The sequence below is a fragment of the Panicum hallii genome, chromosome 3 (assembly GCF_002211085.1).
Source record: "Panicum hallii strain FIL2 chromosome 3, PHallii_v3.1, whole genome shotgun sequence".
Lineage (NCBI taxonomy): Eukaryota > Viridiplantae > Streptophyta > Magnoliopsida > Poales > Poaceae > Panicum > Panicum hallii.
In genome coordinates this window covers 17,125,275-17,146,739 of record NC_038044.1, presented here as the reverse complement: position 1 = coordinate 17,146,739, position 21,465 = coordinate 17,125,275, and the positions used below count along the sequence as shown (strand labels likewise).

The 21,465-nt window shown below is 41.8% G+C and overlaps 4 protein-coding genes and 1 long non-coding RNA gene across 8 annotated transcripts; 3 read left to right on the top strand and 2 right to left on the bottom strand.

Moving 5' to 3' along the window:
• Positions 1–388: 388 nt before the first annotated feature.
• On the top strand, positions 389–3,919 carry LOC112886554 (solute carrier family 35 member F1-like). The gene is made up of 11 exons (XM_025952495.1): positions 389–588; positions 924–1,018; positions 1,093–1,150; positions 1,258–1,452; positions 1,796–1,875; positions 2,006–2,088; positions 2,268–2,319; positions 2,461–2,529; positions 2,767–2,853; positions 2,930–2,994; positions 3,088–3,919. Exons 1-11 carry the CDS (start codon positions 411–413, stop codon positions 3,230–3,232), a joined length of 1,107 nt encoding a protein of 368 aa, XP_025808280.1. The 5' UTR covers positions 389–410; the 3' UTR covers positions 3,233–3,919.
• LOC112884410 lies at positions 484–4,496 on the bottom strand. The gene is made up of 4 exons (XR_003227114.1): positions 4,105–4,496; positions 3,941–4,009; positions 905–1,421; positions 484–622 (listed from the first exon to the last, which is right to left on the bottom strand). It is a non-coding gene; the product is annotated as an uncharacterized LOC112884410 (long non-coding RNA).
• A 1,395-nt stretch (positions 4,497–5,891) lies between these two features.
• On the top strand, positions 5,892–8,954 carry LOC112885693 (solute carrier family 35 member F2-like). The gene is made up of 11 exons (XM_025951277.1): positions 5,892–6,188; positions 6,311–6,405; positions 6,494–6,551; positions 6,639–6,833; positions 7,272–7,351; positions 7,435–7,517; positions 7,845–7,896; positions 8,000–8,068; positions 8,294–8,380; positions 8,463–8,527; positions 8,621–8,954. Exons 1-11 carry the CDS (start codon positions 6,074–6,076, stop codon positions 8,766–8,768), a joined length of 1,047 nt encoding a protein of 348 aa, XP_025807062.1. The 5' UTR covers positions 5,892–6,073; the 3' UTR covers positions 8,769–8,954.
• Positions 8,955–12,405: 3,451 nt separating this feature from the next.
• On the top strand, positions 12,406–15,160 carry LOC112885692 (solute carrier family 35 member F2-like). Its single transcript, XM_025951275.1, has 13 exons — positions 12,406–12,482; positions 12,651–12,690; positions 12,804–12,919; positions 13,023–13,117; positions 13,211–13,268; positions 13,402–13,596; positions 13,820–13,899; positions 13,980–14,062; positions 14,229–14,280; positions 14,387–14,455; positions 14,597–14,683; positions 14,766–14,830; positions 14,920–15,160. Exons 1-13 carry the CDS (start codon positions 12,413–12,415, stop codon positions 15,029–15,031), a joined length of 1,122 nt encoding a protein of 373 aa, XP_025807060.1. The 5' UTR covers positions 12,406–12,412; the 3' UTR covers positions 15,032–15,160.
• LOC112885691 (pentatricopeptide repeat-containing protein At2g27610) lies at positions 12,406–19,886 on the bottom strand. 4 transcript variants are annotated; one of them, XM_025951272.1, is made up of 7 exons: positions 15,862–19,886; positions 15,055–15,138; positions 14,899–14,945; positions 13,810–13,984; positions 13,428–13,608; positions 13,188–13,356; positions 12,406–13,093 (listed from the first exon to the last, which is right to left on the bottom strand). In XM_025951272.1, exon 1 carries the CDS (start codon positions 19,746–19,748, stop codon positions 17,142–17,144), a length of 2,607 nt encoding a protein of 868 aa, XP_025807057.1. In that variant the 5' UTR covers positions 19,749–19,886; the 3' UTR covers positions 12,406–13,093; positions 13,188–13,356; positions 13,428–13,608; positions 13,810–13,984; positions 14,899–14,945; positions 15,055–15,138; positions 15,862–17,141. The 4 variants fall into 4 exon arrangements, with proteins under 4 accessions (XP_025807057.1, XP_025807058.1, XP_025807056.1 ...); XM_025951271.1 differs by lacking the exons at positions 12,406–13,093; positions 13,188–13,356 and having other exon boundaries at positions 13,467–13,608; positions 15,862–15,947; positions 16,492–19,886; XM_025951274.1 differs by lacking the exons at positions 12,406–13,093; positions 13,188–13,356 and having other exon boundaries at positions 13,467–13,608; positions 13,810–13,923.
• Positions 19,887–21,465: the final 1,579 nt, after the last annotated feature.

Here is a 21,465-nt window from a genome sequence, read left to right as displayed (position 1 = left end):
TCCGATAGATTGCGATTTTGTAACACGGGCGACATATAGTCACAGCGCTGCCACAACCCACAATTTGCAGTTAGGCCCAGGAATTTATGGTAGCTTTTTTTAGATGCAAATTCGTCACAGCTTTGGCTACAGTAGCTAAAAAAGCAATGAACCTGTTGCAGGGAAAAGAACTCCATTTCTGAGTTCACCGGTGGCTGCTCCATCATATATGAAGGTGTAGCCATCACCAAAGGTATGGATGACACTGTCATCTTTCATGACCAACCTACAATCAACCAGCTCACCAGTCTAGCAAAGTCGTCTGGCACGTGGATTAGCTGATCTCACGTGCCCCATCTACTATTCCGGCCTTCGCTCCACCTTCCATTCTTCTGCACCGTCTCTTCCTTTCTATTTGTGCTGGCATATAAATGTGCAACTCTGCGACAATTCTGATTGGAGGCTTCTGTGCCAGCTCAGCTGTGCTCAGACTCATGGGGGTCAAGAAGAAGGCCGTATGGGGCCTGCTGCTCGTGCTGCTCCTCGGCCAGATCATCTCCTTCTCCGTTGCGGCCTCAAGCTTCGCCTCCTCCCTCATTGCTAATCTTGGTACGTACTCAATTTTTCAATTTCTCTCGTTGGCCTGATCCAAACAAACAGAATTATTAGCGATATTTGTATAATACTTGATGCTCCCTCCGATACAAGGTGCATTTAGCGATATACAAGCATTTACTGCTATAAAACCAATATGAACATTTTAAGATAAGAATCTAGTTGTATGACGACTATGCACTAAACATAATCATAATATGACTAAGAGTTGGTCAAAATATACAAAGTTTGACTTTTCCAAAATAAAGTATGGCTTGTATTTTTATGGCGGTGTAACTAGTATCCTATAATGGTAATAATCTGAGCTCACCAACATGAAAACTGCGCAGGAGTTAATGCACCACTCACACAGTTGCTCTTCGCGTACCTGTTGCTGACCATAGTTTATGTACCAATCATCTTACATCGAAGGGAGAAGTTGCAAGTGAGCACAGCTGCATAAGAATCAATCCTGGGAGCAATGTGATTCATGGCTCACTGTTTTGAGTACTCTTGCAGATAGCTTGGTATTGGTATCTGGCCCTGGCCTTCATTGATGTACAGGGAAACTATCTTGGTGAGTTCAGGCACCATACAGTTACACTGAGTCCATATATACACACACATAAAAAAAAAGGGTATGATTTTGAACTAAACAACTTAACTAACATTATCTTGATGCAGTTGTGAAGGCATACCAGTACTCATACATTACCAGTGTAACCTTTCTGGATTGTTTCACTGTTGTATGGGTCATCATACTTACGTGGTACGTCCTGGCCACAAGGTATTCTTTGTGGCAGTTTGTGGGGGCAGGGGCATGTGTCGCTGGGCTTGCCCTTGCGCTCCTTTCAGATGCAAAATCTCCAGATGAGCAAGGTAAGGAGGTGACTACTTAAAACATCATCGCAGTACATACTGAATCATTTTAAGAAGTAATTATATACAGTTTTGAGTTATACTGAAACATTCACAGTAGCAGTAGGAAATGATGTTTCTACCATCTTCCTTAAAAATAAAGCATGGCAGATGAATGATTCAGGATACCACATTGAGTTAGCATTTCCTTCAAAAGAAAAAGTTAGTATCTAAGAATTGCAATAGAGCGGGTGCAAACGTAAACATGACTTTATGAATATCCTGGACTGAAATCGACTTTCCAATTTCCATGGCAAGGCTAGATGATTGCTAACATGTCTTAAAAAATCTTGATTTTCTTCAGATCCCGGTAAAATACCACTTCTGGGGGATGCCCTTGTTATTGCCGGGACAGTTTGCTATGCATTTAACAATGTCGGACAGGTTAGTTATGCATTGCATACCTTTGCTGCTATCATGTGGATATCAACAATATTTTCTCACATTTACTCTTTTTTTAACTTAATATTTTCTCAGATTTCTAACAAGCGTGCCTATTTCCTTGTATGTGCAGGAATACTGTGTCAAGAACAAAGATCGAGTTGAAATTGTTGCGATGCTTGGACTCTTTGGGTCGCTAGTCAGTGTAGTTCAGATGTATCCTCTTCATAATTCATTACTGGTTACAGACTAGTAAATCAAACTGGTATATGATCCATTGCTATGCTATCTATGAATTTGCTCTATTTGACGTAGTTATATAACAAAAAAGTTGTGAAAAAAATTTGCTAATTTCTAAAAGATATTTATGTTACCTTTAACCTGATAAACCTTAGATTTCTATTTGAAAGGAAGAGCATAGAAGCCATTACTTGGTCATCAACGATGGTAAGAAAGTACTCCTTACAATGGGAGCTCTTTTATCTGCTATATACCTTCTTTTTTGTTTTGACAGGAGTTCTGTCATACACCTTAATTAACTAACTGGAAACTCACTCCCACCTTTTCTTTCTTTTGTTTTATTTCCAGATAAGTCTATTTGCAGGATTTGCAGGGGCAAATTTTACTTTCTGCTCAGTTACTCCTTTTGTTCTTAAAGTTAAGTATCTCCAACATGTTAGGGATGTTTAAAAATTTCTTTTTGAGAGAAGGGATGTTTTTAATTAGGTCCTGTCAAGTGGTTATGAATTATTTGAACAAATAAAGAATAAAGAAAAGCTGTTTCAATAGTATTGGCTACAACAGAGTATCAGCTAAAAGAAAGGCTCTCTTCTTGTTGTTTCACAGAAGCACAGTACAACAATAACTTGGCTTTTTCTGATGTGCTTTTTGTAGATGAGCGGAGCAACATTGTTCAACCTTTCACTATTAACATCTGACATGTGGGCAGTTGCTATTCAAATTTTATTCTACCATCAGCAGGTGAAAATGTCTGAACCCAGATACTTATGCCAGATTATGACCCAATAAGCTTACGTACCTTAGGTGCAACCTACAGATAAATTGGCTATACTATATAGCATTCATAGTTGTGACCATTGGATTGATCATCTACTCATTGAAGTAAGTTTGTTCGAACCTTCCTAGATCATTTTGTAGATCATCTACTCATGCTTGCAGAAACCTAACAGAATTAGTTGCATGTAATCTATGAAGTGAGAGTTCTTCATATGACAATCAAGCGAGTATAGAAGCAGCAGCACAGTATCAGCAACTTCAAGATGAGGATAATTTAACAGAAAATGGTTCTAATTCAGGAAGACAAGAAAGGACACATAATGATGAAATTGGCATCTGTTGAGGGATCGGTGACACCTCCTTGATAACAGATATCTTCATCCCAAATCAAATATGGCAACATAAATCTGCAGAGTATAATGCTGCTCGATTCATGTATAGGCAAAGCTGTTATTATCTCAAGCAACCAAGGCAATTTGGATGCAGAAGTAAATCGATTTTTCTATTATTTTTTCTTATACTCAAAGTTCGTTCCTGTACCATTATTGTCTCAAGCAGAATATTTCTCAACTAAATTACAATATGCATTAGACACCAAACTTCTCGCAATGCAAGGGTAGAGTGATGAACTCCGGGGGTCAATGAAACCCCTGTTAACTGGCCTGGGTTCAGCTAATGTACTCTTCTTTAAGATAAAATCAGAGGGACGTCTGTCCTTCTTGTCGTTTTTTTACGATATTCATTGGATAAAACGTGCTTTCCGATTAAGAACTTAAGAACCTGTCACAGCTTTTGGACTAAAGACAGTGGAATAGCAATAAATTGAGAAAAAGAGCCAAATGGTAAAACAATTAGTTTATTTCAGCGACTGTGACTGAAATGCAGTTATCAATTACTGGAGCCCATACATTTGTGCTAAACTGTAAACCTAAAAGGAAAGAGAATCAAATGGTCTTCTACCAATAAATATATACACAAAGAGCGTATCAGAAAAAAGTGGAACCTATAATATGAAGTGAAGGGGCAAAAGAGAGTAAGTTAAAGCATTAACCTTATGTTCAGTCTGCGGACTACTTCCCCAAAGCAGTGTAGCTTGCACCCAGATGAATAGATGATGCACCTGCACATACATCCACAACGGCAATTACATCAGCTCTCTTCAAGGACGCTTGGAATCTGTCTTCAGACATCAGAAATGATGAAAACACATGCTACCTTCGGTGTTCGGGCGCAACACCAACTGAAGTAAACACACCAGTGTTTCTTCCAGAATTCCCGGCAACACTGCCTGTGGCACCACTATTTGAATGCTGAGGTCTTGAGTGGCAGGTACAGGCAGGCGATAGCCCAGCTCACGCGACCGGTATACGGACAAAGAACATGCGACAACTGACCACGTCGTCATTCCATCGAACAGGTGGTGCGCGCGCTGGAGCTTGCGAACTGGAAGCCACGGTTCCGCGAAGACCACTTTGGCAGGCCTGTGGTACCGCGCCGTCGCAACCGGTCAATGCCACCATCCTGGCAACCCTGAACCGCCTCGCGTACGCTCCTACAGTGTGCCATCCGCCCATCCGCAGGCGAATTCCTTCCGTGCCGCTAGATCCGCCCCTATGGTTAGTCGCTGCTCCTTAACGTTAGTATGGATAAGCACTAGAGATGAGAATACGAATAAAAGCGACATCAAACTCTTTTTTGTGTTATTGTTCCTTCATTTATTTATAAAAAAACTCTAGAAAAGTCCTGACGTGATTGCATAATTTATTCTTACACAGAGCATCGAACTCGTCATTATTCTGACAGCAAAGCAGGTTGGAATAAAAGGATAATGCAGAAATGGGACTAAAATAATTTCCACCAGTTGCATCATGAGCATATTTGATATTCCATTCTGCTGTGAGGGTACGGTCCTTTTCAGTGCCCCAATTATGTCCATCATATCAATGTCACCCCACCGCAAAGCATCAACTTGGCTCCTGAATCCTGATCCTCACAGTGGTACTCTGGAGATATACACAGACTAAGGAGTTAAGACAGGGGTGCTGATGTATTAGGAAAGATGAGTGCCATGATATGATGAAGAGATTCATATATTGATCCTGAATAATCCTGATGTATTAGAAAAGATGAGTGCCATCAACGTGGCTCCTGAATCCTGATCCATATATTGATGAAACAAAACTCTCTGAACACTGAACTTTGTAGTGATCCGGTGACACTATGATCATCTGGATCTCGGGTCACGATTGCTTTCCTCTTAATAAAAAACAATGCATGATCGTCACCTCAATAAAAAAAGCGCAAATTCATGAAAAATAAACTCTCCGAACAGAATTTCCAAAAGATGAATATTTGCAAATCAAAGCAAAACTAAAATTATGTTGGACTAACAAGGGGGAAAAAGACATTGAGTGCTCATATCAAAACTGACTCTGTATTTGTTTCTCAGCTGTTACACATGTCCACATGCAATTGAAGTCAGGTCTATAACTGTACCTGCATGCTTGGACGCAGCAGCAACCGTGCCTGCATCATATCCGCAGTTTTCTCCATCCAGACCAATGGCTGCTGCATCAGACTGACCTCTTTTCTCCACCTAATCTGGACCTTGTTTAGATGCAGGCCAAATTCCAAGTTTATGTAACATTTTGAAGTTGCAATCTAAACGGGCTGGTTGCAAAAAATTTGATCTGCATCTAAACAAGGCCTTGGGGTTCAAAATTTTCCAACCCATAGCTGACCCAAAAACTTAGAATCTAAACAGGCCCCGAAAATCAAATCAAATCTGAAATTTAAGTCAGGGTTTCCTTTTCAGAAGCTGTAACAATCATCAGCTGTACGGAGCACATGGCCAACGATGAAGCCCTGCAAGTTGCAGTAGACATTTCAGGCCGTGAAGCACGAGAATGTATGGCATCGCGATTGGACAAGCACGCTGAGCCAATGACAAGATCCAGACCACCCTATATTGTTTGCAAAAAAAAAAATCAACTGGGCGGGCACATGATGGCCCTAACTACCCGGCGGTTAGTTTATTGCACGCGGTCCATCTGCCAGTCCTGTACTGCGCTCCACCTTTCATTCTTGGCTTCTTCTCGGTCTCCTCCCCTTTGTTCACCGGCGACCCGCCGTATAAATCTTGCTTCTGCAACTGATCTGATCCGAGGCTTCCGTGCTCGGGCTCATGGAGTTCAAGAGGAAGGATGTATGGGGACTGCTGCTCGTGCTGCTCCTCGGCCAGCTCGTCGCCTTCTCCATGGCCGCCTCAAGCTTCACCTCCTCCCTCATCGCCAATCTCGGTACTCAATCTTTCATCCTTTTCGCTGGGCTGATACATAGACATAAGAATTGATGAAATACTTGATAATTATTATCTGGATAGTGATAAAGTGTGCTCATTGCCATGAAAATGTCCGTGTAGGAGTTGATGCACCACTCACGCAGTCTTTCTTCGCATACCTGCTGCTGACCTTAGTTTATGTACCAATCGTCCTGCGTCGACGGCAGAAGCTGCAAGTAAGCATGGCTGCCTGAGTTAACTCTGGAAACTGTTGGTCTGTTGCAATTCATAGCTCTCACTGTTTTGAGTACTCTTGTTCTGCAGATAGCTTGGTACCGGTACCTAGCCCTGGCGTTCATTGATGTACAGGGCAACTATCTTGGTGAGTACAGGCACCACGCAGTTACACTGAGTCCAGGGAAGTTCTTCTTACTACAACTGATAACCGTCTAAAAACAATATGCTGTAGTTGTCAAGGCATACCAATACTCCTACATCACCAGTGTAACTTTGTTGGACTGTTGGACTGTTGTATGGGTCATCATACTCACCTGGTACGCACTGGGCACAAGGTATTCTTTCTTGCAGTTTGTAGGGGCAGGGACATGTGTGGCAGGGCTTGCCCTTGTGCTCCTTTCAGATGCGGAATCAACAGGGGAGCCAGGTAAGCTACTTGAAGCATCTTAACAGTCAAATTAGAAAATCAACTACGACATCAACACCTCAAGAACAATGCCAGTATGGTTCAGATGTATCTTCCTCCAAAATTCTTAGGAGCCAGAATTATATTTTTTTGAGCCAGGAAATTAGAATTGCAGTTATATAGGAAAGTTCATGGTATTAGTAGAACAAATCCAGTATAGCAATTTAGTGGTGGCTAAGAATAAGATGGCAATAAAACAGGTGTGTGGTAAACATGGATTTAGTGATGAATTTAAATAATACATTTGTTTAACGAAAAAGCAGAAGCACTGCTCAATCCTATAAGAGGAGAAGCGAGCAGGGTTTTACATCTCCTGTAAATGGGTGAAATCTACTTTCCAGTTTCCATAGCAGAGCTAGATGAATATTTATACTGTATGGAAACTTTAATTTTCTGCAGATCCAAGTAAAATACCACTTCTGGGGGATGCCCTTGTTATTGCCGGGACAGTTTGTTTTGCATTTAGTAATGTTGGGGAGGTTAGTTCGCCTTATGTGTATCTGCTGCTATCGGCAACAGTTTCACATTTCTAATAGGCATTCCATTTTCCTTGTATGTGTAGGAATACTGTGTCAAGAAGAAAGATCGAGTTGAAGTTGTTGCAATGCTTGGACTCTTTGGGCTGCTTATCAGTATGGTTCAGATGTATCCTCCAAAATTCTTAGATTCATTATGAGTTACAGACCAGTAGAGCAAACTGGCATGGTTGATTAGCAATACCATCTATAAAATTGTTCTCTTTTAAATGGTTAAACTATCACTGCAGTTTTCCTGGAACAAAAAATTGCTGACTGCCTGACTATAATTCTATATTCATGTTTGAGACAGGTAGAGCAAACTAGCATGATCCATGGAACGCATTTATATATTTCCTATCTTTTGCAAAGTTAAACTATCAGTCTTTCACCACAATTTTCCTGGTTTCATCGTATGATCTGTATTCATGTTAACTTTAACCTGATAAACTTTTAGACTAGTATTTGAAAGGAAGAGCCTAGAAGCAGTTACATGGTCTCCAACAATGGTAAGAAAAGTACATTTTACCATGAAACTATTTTATCCGCCATACACCTTTTTGAATCAATTACTTGGAAACTCACTACTACTTTTATCTTTATATTTTCCAGATAAGTCTCTTTGCAGGATTTGCAGTGGCAATCTTCATATTCTACACAATTACTCCTTTCGTTCTTAAGGTTAAGATCTCTAACATGTTACTAAGGACCTCCACAAGTAGGAAAATGAGAAACTTAGGCCCTGTCAAGTGGTCGTGAGTTATTTAAATAAATAAGAATAAAGCAAAGCTGTTTTTAACCGTACTGGATCACTACATAGTATCAGCTAGAAGAAAGGCCCACTTATTGTTAATTTACAGTCCAATAATAATTTGGCCCTTTTATTTCCTGTATGCCCTTTTTCAGATGAGCGGAGCAACATTGTTCAACCTTTCACTGTTAACATCTGACATGTGGGCAGTCGCCATTCGAGTTCTATTCTACCATCAACAGGTGATTTTTTCTTAACCCAGAATACTTCTCCCAGATTATAACATATTAGTCAATACACTCATATACTTCAGATGCAATGCAGATAAACTGGTTGTACTATCTAGCATTCACAGTTGTGGCCGTTGGATTAATCATCTACTCGTTGAAGTAAGTTTGTTCAAACCTACATAGATCAGTCTGCAGATATGTCACTCCTGGTTGCAGAAACCTAACAACTTTGCTTACTTGTGATCTATGAAGTGAAAGTTCTTCGGACAATGAAACAGCTGCAAGTGCAGAAGCAGCAGCCCAATATCAGCAGCTTCAAAGTGAGGATAATTCAACAGGAAGTGGTCAAAATTCTGGTATCCAAGAAAGGACACATAAGGAAGAACTTCACATCTGTTAGTAGGTCAAATACATAAAGACACCTCCTTGTTAATAGATAGACCTGTACCCGATTTGATATGGCTATTAGTGACAACATGTATATGCAGAGTAAACTGTTGCTCAATTCATGTATAGGCAAATGCATTATTAGCTCAAGCGAAAAATCAGGATGTGGGAATCAGAGTTACTTTTTTCTACACCTCAATCCAGCAAACAATTTACAATGTATAAAAAATATAGGTTCAAAAGAATCTTTTAACTAAGGGTTTGCGAACCCATCACATCTAGCTTGCTAGCAGGGTCACGGCAGTGTGAGAAAATATAATGAGAGATATGGTAATTAAAGTAGTATTGATCAAGAGCATGTTAAATATACACGGAGGGCAGAAAACTTATTTCTGAGTAATGTATGATAGCTACATGATTTTATGGAACCCAAAGTGTTGAACATGCCACAATATTTTCTTGTTTGAAGAATTGTGGTTTCAAAATTACCCAAGGAGTATCACTGTAGAAGCTTTTGGTATTCCCTGGAATTGTAAGGGCCACAAATTAAATACGGCTCTGTTCGATCAATTTTCTTAAAATCTAAAGTAGCTAAAATGGATGTGCTGAAAAGAAGAATTGGTTAAACTTCAGTTGAACTATCAGAATATTATCTGGACAGTAAAATACTGACTGAACAATTTCAATCTTATGGTGGTTGGATTTATACCACAAGAGCAGAAATTGACAATTTAATATCAAATCATGCCACAAGCAGACATTGACAACTAAAGTATCAAACAAAGTAAAAAAAAATCTTAAACAGAAAACAAACATTGACAACTAAATAGAGTATACCTTACAAATTAGCTGGTGAAGATGTAGTTTGATTACCCTCAATGGCCATGAGCCCATGACTGACAATGGAAGCCATACAACAATGCTAAACTGTAAGCCAAAAGGGTATTATTCAAATGATCTTCCAGCAATAAAGTATAGATACAGTCATAGTCTCATAGAGAGAGAATGCTAGAAGCTGAACTGGACACAAAATGAGGGGAATTCCAGACCATAAAGCATTAGACTTACCTCCAGTGCTAACTGCTAACTCCTTCGATCTGCCACCGGATGCGACAGCAACTGAACGTCTCACTGACAACACTAGGCAACGCCGCCTGTGGCCTGTGCTCGTTGGATAGGCTAAAGCCTGGAATCGCAAGCAACTGATGCCCACCCGGTCAGCCCAGCTCAGACGACTGAGCACAACTGCACTGCACATACAGCAGTACAGGCACAAGACCAGTCACCACGTCATCAATCCGTCGAACAGGTGGTACGCGCGCCGGCGTTAGCAAACTGGAAGCAATGGCCACACAACAGGAAGGCTCCACTCAAGCAATCAGGCGGCCTACGATGGCCTTGGCCCTTGCAGTAGCTCAACCCGGTCACCATGCGTCCTGGTCACATGCCCTTCGTCGACGACCTCCGCCCACCGTTGCTTTTGCTTGTGGCCTTTGCACCTCCGCCACAACTCCAGCTCTATATATATGTGTTCCTACATACAGTCCTCCTTGAGCTTATTTGTTTGTGGGCATCAAGATCCACCACGAAAAGGGGCATTAAATTTTGACCCATTGGCTCATTGCAATACAAGGTCCATTTTGCCAACAATACCCGTCCTCTCAAAAAATAAAAGGACGGGCCTCACTTGATGTGACAATATAAAACCTAACACGGGCCACGCAGAAGTTTGGCGGCGTGGTAATTCTCGGATCTCGGCCTTCCAAAACATAGTAGACGGGTTACCAATTTTACCAACTAGATCCAGCAATGCATTGGCACGGGGCAGCGCGGGGGCCGCGGCGGTTGGCGAGATGCGGCGCATGGGCCATGGCCGCACCCGCTCGAGCCACAGCGGCCCACAAACGGTGGCGCCGCGGCCGTGTGGTTGCTCCTGGCCGGGTTTCCTGTACATCCTCCGGTAGATCTTAGCTTTCGAGAAGTATTTGAGATTCGTACAAACAACTATGGCTGTTGGATCCATATCCAAACTCTAACTTCCTCTCTCCCAGACCTTCCTCTCTCTCTCCCTCCTGCCGTCTGCACGCCGCCCCGCGCCGCGTTGCCTCCCCGCGCCGCGCGCCGCCACCACCGCTTGCCTCGCGCCGCCGCGCGCCCAGCTCGCCGGAGAAGAAGCGTCGTGTTCAATATTTCAATTTTAGTATTTTCAACATTTCGTCTTTACAGTTTTAACATTTTAAAAGTCAAATGTTGAATCTGTTTAAGAAAAATATTGAGTTAATCCTATTAAATATTGAATATGTTTGCAGTGTGCATAAAATAATTAGACTAAAGTGAGCATTAAAGATGGATGACTTATCTATATTTCACAATATGGATAGGACGCCCCGCTCGTGGCGGAATGTATGCAGGATGGTGGATGCAGGGCAGCGGCGGCGGTTGATGCAGACGTGGACGGAGCACAGGAGCAGCGGGGAAGCATAAGGAAGGAAAAGGGTACCAGATGGTTTGGCTAACAAGTGGACCCCAGCATTACAACAGCTAACAGATCACATCTCATTTCTCCTATCCTTCCAACCAAACATAAAATAGAACCATTTCATTCTCCAACCAAACTAAGAGCAAGTATATTGGAGCCGTCTAATAGACGATCTCATGCAATAACATATCATATTGAGACGATTGAACGGACGACCTCTACAATAGGTTGTCATTTTTTTATTGTAGTAGTAGCATATTCCATAATTTGTGGAATGAAAAATAGGAATATTTTGAGTAGTACGACGACAACTCATACAATAATTAGTAAGCAGTTTTATAGTCCTTATTTTTAGTCTATGAGGCGGTTGTTTCGCGAAGCAACCACCTCGTTCTCTCTCCTCACCCTCTCTCCTCCACGTCATCAGAAATCCTACATGGATCTGCATAAATGGATCTGAATAAGATAGACTACGAGACCGCTAACATTTACCGATATATTTACCCTAAGTACCGAACCATATCATCCCTAGAATCTGGGATAGATCCATTCCATCCCAAGCAAACGCTAAGATCATTTGATTTCAACAACCGGATGAAACAACAAATGTTAAATTGCAACATCAACTTATGACCAAAACAAAGAACTTCGAATGCCATCTCTATAGAGCTCCATTCATTTGAGGGAACATCTAAGAGGCTAGATCCAAGGCAAGGCACATATAAAGAGTGCCCAACTAATCTAATATTGTTTTAAAGTAATCTAACATACTCATCATATAATAACATGACTTATGGGTACCACATAACTCCAACACTTACAGGTGAACCTGCTCACGAGGGCCGTTTGGATCCTAGCTAAGGTGGATCCAGCCCTCGCACATCAAAAGAAGTTCAGCTTTTTGGCCGACTTGAGGATATTTTGGACCTTTGTACGATTCTTTAGATTAAGCCACTCCTAGAGGAAAATTGCAGGAGAAATCTTGCAATCAAGCTAGGATTCGTTTTTGTTCCTCTTTGCTACTGACTTTACTGTTCTTCGTGACTGTGACTCCTAAAACTTAAACTTGTTTGGACGCTAGATCTAGGCTAGCTTTCCTCTGTTACGCATCTTTACGTAAGGTTCAAGGGTAACTTAGAAAAGAGTAGACAAATTGCTGCAGTCCATTTTTACTTCGCATGGCGAAAGATAACAGCCATTTGGCATGCGTCACCACATGCTGCAAGCCTGTCGTCAGACCACCAACCAGTATGGCATCATAAATTGTATTATTCCTCTCTTTTTTTTTCCTAGCAACGGCTATCTTTCAGTAAGACCCCAGAAAGATGCCTGGTCGCCTTTTTAAAGCAGTACAACGTATTCTCTCGTCTTCGTTCTAACTGAGAGCTGGTCTGTTTTGTTTTGCTCTGAGGGCAGGAGTTCCTGAGTTGGAGGCCACTGTAAACTGGTGTTCCCAGTTAGGCAGTTACTCTCCTAGTCTCCGGCACCCTCTCCCTGTGAAGCTCTCATAAATTTGGCTCATGCCCGTTGTCTAAATTCTGACCTGAGGATTTCCTGGATCGCGCTCAGGATCATGGAGGTCAAGAGGGATACATGGAGGTTGCTGTTCTCGCTCTTCCTCGGACAGATAGTCTCCTTCTCCATGGCCATCAGCAGCTTTACCACCTCTGTCATCAGCAGTCTCGGTAAATTGCAAACATTTTTTATTTACATTGAGTGTATGCATAGTAATTTCATAAAATGCAGGCTTCTTCTATCGATAGAGATAAACGCAGGCTTCATTTTCAGGAGTTGACGCACCACTGGCACAATCATTCCTCGTATACATGTTGTTAGCTCTGGTTTACGGAACGATTCTCCTGCACCGACGACAAAAACTGCTTGTAAGTTTGCAAGAGCAGCTGTCTAACAGTGTAAGAATGAAATTAGAACATTTAGTGGTTCATTACTCACTGATCTTTTCACCTGTCTTGCAGATACCATGGTATTGGTACCTAGCCCTTGTCTTCATCGATGTTCAGGGAAACTTTCTTGGTGAGTAGACTGAAGGAAACAGTTTGAACTTTGAATCGCCAATTGGCAATAGGCAATAGCTTCCGGTGAAACAAGAAAATAAGTAGTGCTGCAAATTATCCGAACATGTCATCATTGTGAACTTGTGTTGCAGCTATCAGGGCATACCAGTACTCATACATTACCAGCATAAACTTGTTGGACTGTTGGACTATTCCATGGGTCATGATCCTCACAAGGTTTGCACTAGGCACAAGATACTCTTTTTGGCAATTTGTAGGAGCAGGCACTTGCATGGCAGGACTCTCCCTGGTACTCCTCTCAGATTCAAATTCGCCAGATATTCAAGGTAAGTAGGCAGCTGCATGTTCAGAATGTCAATAACAGATTAAGAAATTCATGACTACAGATTTAAGTGGGATCAACTGTACTAATGCCAACAGAACTCATGTAAAGGAGGATGGAAAGATTGAAAATTTCCTTTATGAACATTATGGGCAGTATATGTAATATTCTCCATAGCAAAGCTTATACAAATATGAAAATCTTGAGCATAGCTCACTTTTCTGCAGATGCAAGTAAAAGACCACTTCTCGGAGATGTCCTTATCATTGTTGCCACATTTTGTTTTGCGTTTAGCAATGTCGGGGAGGTTAGGAACGCCATTCCACAACTGCTGCTATCACCAATATACTTGTTGATTTCTCATGGTTTGTGAGATGAATTGTGCAGGAATACTGTGTCAAGAAGAAAGACCGAATTGAATTCATTGCAATGCTTGGAATCTTTGGGGTGCTTGTCACAGGAATTCAGATGTATCCTTAACATCATATCAGTACTGAACTAGCATAATTCATTGACCATCCTAACTGTTGACTTGTTTTTTTAAAGAAACAGTTCTATCCATTTTGGGGGTGAAAAATCACTACATGTTCATGAAGTAAAGTTTAATGTTACCCTATTAACTAGCATAAACCACAGATCTCTTTTTGAGAGGAAGAACCTAGAGACAATCAACTGGTCTCCAACACTGGTGAGAAAACTAAGTCCTTCGACCTACCAAACTGTTTAATGTTCCGTAGACCTTTTTTGATCTATCAGTAAGAAGACCCACGCCCTCTTTTTTGACATTGTTCCAGATCAGTCTTTTCACAGGATTTGCTATAGCAGCTTTTGTGTTCTGCACCATTAGTTCTTTTGTTCTTAAGGTTAACCTTCTCAAGCCAGTTCAGATCTACTCTATAGATATTTTCACTCAATGTAACAAATCACCAAGTAATAGTTCAGATGGCTCTTTCATGGCCATTTAGCAGCGTAGTAGTAACTTAGCTTTCTGGCAAACTTCGCAGATGAGTGGATCAACTATGTTTAACCTCTCACTCTTAACAACTGACATATGGGCGGTCGCCATTCGGATTTTCTTCTATCATCAGCAGGTAAGGTTGTTTCCAATTCCAAATGTTTAGAAAAGATATGTTTGCTCTATTACTCCTCTGACATCTTATGTGCAAACCACAGGTAAATTGGCTCTACTACTTAGCATTTGCAGTTGTAGCCATGGGACTGATCATCTACTCGCTGAAGTAAGTTGGATTCAATTTCCTGGAAACAATCACACATAAGGCAGTCAAGGAACTCAAACCTAATATACCTTATTTTCTGATCTATGAAGTGAGAGTTCTTCAGATGACGAGACAGCTGCAAGTACAACAGAAACAACAACTCAGTATGAACAACTTTCAAGTGAGGAGACGGGTGGTGCCAATCTTGACTGGCAGAACTGAAAACATCAGGAAGATGATCACACCTGTTAGGCACCTCAAGTAACCTCAAGGTAATGGGATAGATCTTGTATAAGACGATAAGACCTGATAAGGGGTCAAGTAACCTCCTGGGAATAGACAGAAATTGTGTTAACTAAATCAGATACCATATTAGATTATATGTGGAGGGTATGCAAACTAGAAGGTTCCGGTTTTCATTTTGTTCTAACAAAAAATGTTGAAGAATACGAGAAGGTTCCATTTTTTGCTTTTTTTATTTGAACATTTTAAACTATAATGATTTGAAACCAGAAACTTGACACAGTGACACAACATTCACATAAAAGCTAACCACCCCCCCCCCCCCCCGCTTCAAAACACATGTTGCTTAGGACATCAGTGCGGTGTACAAGGTAAACCTTTGACCAACAATTTCTATGGAAATTAACATTTCAAAGAAAGATAATTAAATGTTTCGAAAGTACATTGCATGGTCAATCTAGTAACATCTATCTTACACTGTCAAACAATGTAAGTTTTGTTTCTTAATAGTCAAAGTCTAAAAGGTTTGACCTATAGGAATCCTAAAACGACATGTATTTTGATTTGGAGGGATTATAAAATATATGAGGAGCCGGCTCAAGTTACTAACAGGAAGGCCGGTTATCACTGGTTCTCCAATATTGAAAACCAGTTCGGACATCAGAAAAGTCAGAAAAGGAATATTTTAAGCATACTGCTCTATGAACAGGTAATGCATGTTTAAACACGGGAACAGTTAAAAACGTGCAGTAAACAGTGAGTAAGTTTTTGCCATTTCCTGATCGACCATGTAAGTGTTCAAATTATACCTGCATAAGAAGCAACCATCTTCAAATGCCTTTAAGATCACTGAAATATTTCTACATGAAGTGTTCAGTCAATGATTTAAATCCACCTGCATATAGGCGCTGTTATTGAAATGGTCAACATAAAACCGATGCTTTAGATGTTTCTAAATATGCCCTTCTCATAAAACAGCACATCATTGTGCAAAATTAAGTGCAGAACACTAAAGACGGCATTACTGTTCAAGCTGCTTGTATGCCCTGAGACAGTCTGAAGATGAGGCTAAGATGAGAATGGAAAACAAAATACACATCAATCTCTAGTTCTCTATATAATGCCGAAAGACTGCTGTTAGTTCAGTTCAGTACCAAAACTGAGTCAATGTAATTTGACTGTACACATCTTTAACCTATGGAGGCTATAAGGTTTGATTTGAATAAGAGGATAAAGGGTACTGTGTTGAGAATTGCATGTTATGAGGCACTAGAGAATTGCATGTTATGATGTATCAGCACACATATTCATGGTGGATATACTCAATTATTTACAAGAGGGCCTTAAATACATATCCTTGGGTACAATGCTAAACCTGAAGTGCACATTGGATGCAACAGTCAGCAACTGCAGTTGAAAGAACAAATAAAACTTATTACCAGACAACTGCCTCTGAAATGGTGAAATTAGATTGCAAAGGAATACCACATGGATCCAAATGATTGCAAGTGTAGTCACCACAGTTGTTTTTTCATTAGATTACCAATCTCTTATTTACCAAACATGTTTCCTGAGACCGTGCAGAGTTTTCATGGAAAAGCACTGCCTCTATTGAGTAGATTCCATTACTCTCTGCTATATTGCTATCAAGGCATCACTCGTGCCTCCAAGGGCAAGGCTCCAAATTCAAGTCTCAAACAATTTTGTTCCCTATTCAGGTATTGCAGACTGCAGAGTCACTTGAGTACCCATTTACACCTAGCCACCAAAAGAATAACAAGAAACCTTATATCCCCATCTCTAGTGGTCGTACTTCTGTCAAATCAAGAAGAACTTTTGTTGCAGCTCACAGGCCCTGAGTTACAAGATTGCAGTACGAATCGCCTGTTGAACCATGTCTGCATGCAGTAGCAATTCCAACAAACCCCAGCACTGATATTCCTGCTCTGTGCCTCTACAAGCCTCGAAAACATTATTTTTAGGCTTGTAGAAATCTGACAACCATTTCTCCAGAGTCAATTTACCAGTGATGTTCAAAGGGCGATATCACCAGAGTATTGCATCCACAGCCATTTTGTTCTGACTCCATTCACCAGAAATCACCACAGGAGCAGATCCCTGAACTGAAGTGGTGGAACCTGCTGCAATCTCGCATTACAATCTTCCTATCCTCAATTACAGAGATCATTTTCATCACCGTGTGGCAGTCCCCACACACCCGCAGGTTTTTGACAATTTGAAGGGGTGTCCCTGGTGGGGTAGCTATCAAGCCAAAGGAAAGGGCTAGCCGCTCACTGTGCATAGCCAGCATGGCTTCTTTCTTCTCTTCTGCCATTTCATGAAGCACAAAGCTTGTGTCAGGACAATAGCCTTCTTTCTTCAACCTAGCTGTTATTGCCTTGAGCTTTGCATATATCTGTTCTGATAAAGGATGTGACTTGTCTGAAGCTATAAAGGAATGAACTTTGTTCTTGATCTGAATCCAGCTGCATCCAGCTTCTTTCTTCACCTTTCTAGTGTCCATGAGTTTCCTCACTTCATCCTTCTCTTTCCACTTTCCGGCAGCCGAATAAATGTTGGAGAGAAGCACATATGTAGCCGAGTCAAGAGACTCAAATGACAGCAGCTTCTCTGCAGCCAACTTTCCAAGCTCAACATTCTTGTGAACTCTACAAGCACCTAGCAATGTCCGCCATACCATTGGACCTGCTGGGAATGGCATGCCTCCTATAAGGTTCATTGTTTCATCTAGCTTGCCAGCACGGCTATAGAGATCCACCATGCACGTGTAATGATCCATGGCTGGAGTAATCCCATAGTCTCTGATCATCGAGTCAAAGTGTTGCCGGCCTTCTTCGACAAGACCAGCATGAGTGCATCCCATGATCACTGCAAGGAATGTGACACCATCCATCTCAATGCCCTCAACTTCCATCTGCCGAAATATATCAAGGGCATTTTGGCTGTAACCATGCTGTGCATACCCTGATATCATTGAGTTCCATGACACTAAATCTCTATCTGTTTGCCTCTCAAAGACACTCTGAGCACTCTCAATGCTCCCTTTCCTTGCATACATGCTGATAAGTGCGCTGCTGACACAGATTGCATCCTGGCATCTGTGTTTTATTGAAACAGCATGGAACTGTCTACCCAGGTCAACACCGGCAGTAGGACTAGCACAAGCGTCAATGACACTAGAGATTGTGAACTCATTTGGCTTCACGCCATGCATGGACATCTTGATGAATACATTTGTGGCACCATCGCAATCACCAGCTCGGGCATAGCAAGTCAACATTGCAGACCATGCAACAACATCCTTCTGGTCAATCATTTCGAATATAGAAAGGGCTTCTTCAGTGCTGCAAAGCTTCGAGTAAGAGTGCAGAAGTGCAGTTCCAACAGTTGGCGAACTCTGATAGTTTGTCTTTATCACCTGGGCATGAATTTGGGGAGGCAAGCTGGCCACTGATGCTGTCAGCATTGTTGAGTAGGTGAACTCATTTGGAGCAACACCATCTTCTCTCATTCTGCTAAAATGAACAGCTGCAAGAGGTATATCTCCATTCTGAATGCACCCATTAATCATAGCAGTCCATGAAACAACATTTTGAGATCCTGGCATCGACAAGAATATGTTTAAAGAATTATCCAATTCACCACATTTGCTGTAGGCATCCATGAGGGCTGTCATTACATTGTCATACGAATGAAATCCGCATTTCAGAACACTGCTGTGGAGTTGCTGTGCCAAGCCAAGCTGTTTGAGATTTGCACATAATTTGATCACTGTTGAGTACGTCGGCTGTGTAAGCTTGGCAATACTGGATCGTAAATCAAGGAACAGCTGCAGGGCTTCCAGTTCACGCCTGTTCAATAAAAGGCCAGCCATCAATGTGTTCCACGACACCATGTCCCTAATCTCCATCCCACAAAACACGGCCTTGGCTTCTTCAACCATTCCACACTTTGCGTACATGTTCATCAACGAGTTGCGTATAAAGACAGTTGAGCAGCAACCAAACTTAATTGATTGAGCATGCACGCACCTCGCAAGATCAACGGCTCCCTGGCTGGCCACCACAGAGAAAACACTAGCAAATGTGAACAGATTGGGCCAGACCTCTTCTGCGCGCATCCTGAAGAAGAGCGCCATGACATCCGAATGCGCCCCGGCTTGCATGTACCCATTGAGCAACGACGTCCAAGTGATGACGTTCCTCTCGGGCATCCCCTCGAACGCCTTCCTCCCATCCTCGACGCAGCGGCACTTCATGTACATGTCGACAATCGACGTGCCCACGCTGACGTCGCCTCGATCATGCCCGCACCTGACGCACAGGCCGTGCAGCTGTTCCCCGAGAGCTCTATCTGGCACCGAACCGCATACCTTAAGGACGCACAGCAGCGTGGCGGCTCCAACGCGTCCACCGTGGCGTCGGTGCACATCCACGAAGTGGTCCAGCGCCTGGCGGGCCAGCCCCCGCCGGGCGTAGTCGAAGAGGGCGCGACCGGATCCCGTCGCAGCGTCCTGGCTGGAAATTTCGTCGAACGCCTTGCGGGCGTCGGGAGCGTCGCGGACATTGGAGTCGTCACGGGGCAGGCTGGAGCAGGCGGACGTGGCTAGCGGCTTCGTTGACTGTTTCGGTGCGAAGCTGCCGCGGAGAAATGGGAGCCGAGCTCGTGGCTTCATGCTTCTCTGCTCTGCTTCGCTAATGACGGATCGTGGATATGTGGGGCTGTGGGCAGATGGGGCTCGGAGAACAAGAAGTGTTTGGTTCGTTTCCGTTCAGGTGCTATAAGGTTTGCGGCGGCGCGACGTGACTGGACACATTGGAGGCTCCGTGCACGGCGGGGGACAGATGCGGCGGCGAATGTCAGTCAGGATGGAAGCCAGGCCTTGAGAAGTGTTTTCTTGAGTGACCTCTGTAATTCTCTATGAAAGGAGCCCGTCATTTTGGGAACAATGCCGGCCCATCCGATCCATTTTACGTACGATGTTCTGGGCTATACGCCAATCCAAGAGAGTGGCCCAATTCGAAAACTGTGCCCGTAAGTTTTTTTAATTGGGTAGCCTCGTTTATGAGAGTACAAGCGGAACTAGTGCTGCTGTCTGATTGCATCACATTACCGGACATCAAAACCTCATGATTAAGTGGCATCACTTCATTATTCATTAATATGGTTATGCTCCATTGTGTGTCCATCAATAAAAAGGCATGTGCAGTGGTTTTATCAATCCGAGGATCTATCGTGGCCCTGTAAATATTTTTTGTTTATCTAAAGATTTGGCCTTGGCCTAGAAGATGCAAGTGTTTGTGTGTGGTGGTGTATAATAAGTTAAGTTCGTACTAATATTCTCTCATGAAACGGAAGTTCACTTTGTAGTATGTTCGTTATGATGGAACTCCAATCGAGTTCAATTTTTTACTCAATAAGGGTACCCATATTCTAGAGTGATTATTCTTTCAGTGATACGTTATGTGTCCGTCGATAGTAAGTGTAAGTACACGTGTGGTGACTTTGCTAATATTAAGGTCTTATGGTCCATAAGGGTAGAGTATGTGCGCATGCATGGTGAATAAAATATATGTACATCAAAGTTCATATAAGAATTACATCCATATAGATCCCAAAAGTGGTCTCAATCCCCTCCTTTTGTTTAGTTTGATGATGTGCAATGGAAAAACATAATAAAATAGGGGGAGTAATACATCTCCATTCATAAATGTACTGTGCCTTAGAATGTGGCGATCATCCTATACTATTTATCTCTGCCATAAATTAAGAAGTGCAAAAATTCGCAAATCTAGCTATTTGGATAGGTCAAGGATACAATATCATTGAATTTATCATAAAAATAGTCCCTAATATAGTAAATTTGTACTTTTGTTTTATCATCTTAATAAAAATCTAATTGTCAGATGTGCATTGAAAACCAGATCGATAACTAAGTCATTATACACTTACAATTTATTTGTTTATATACACATGTTACTCTCTTCATTTCAAAATGTAGTTGGTGTAGTTTTCTGTTAAGTTAGATTTCTCTAATTTTAATCAAATTTATAGAAAAAATGCAACAATATATACAACGCCAAGTTAGTAATTTGTAAAGCATGATGACGGCGCGCTTATTATTTGATATTGTGCTATATTATTTTATAAAGTTGATTAAAACTAGAAAATTTTGACTTAAGATAACTTAACCGACATTTTGGAAACGTAAGAGCACAACATTAAGGCTTCGAAAGAGAAGTTTACCGCATGAACTTACTACTGTAAAAAGGTTGCCAGCATGTCATATGCAAGTCAGCGGACTGATGGCACTTTCGATGGCATCTTCTTTTCCAACAGTGGCTGCCCATGTGGCAAACAACCAATCATGCAAATACGCTAATTGCTCCGAA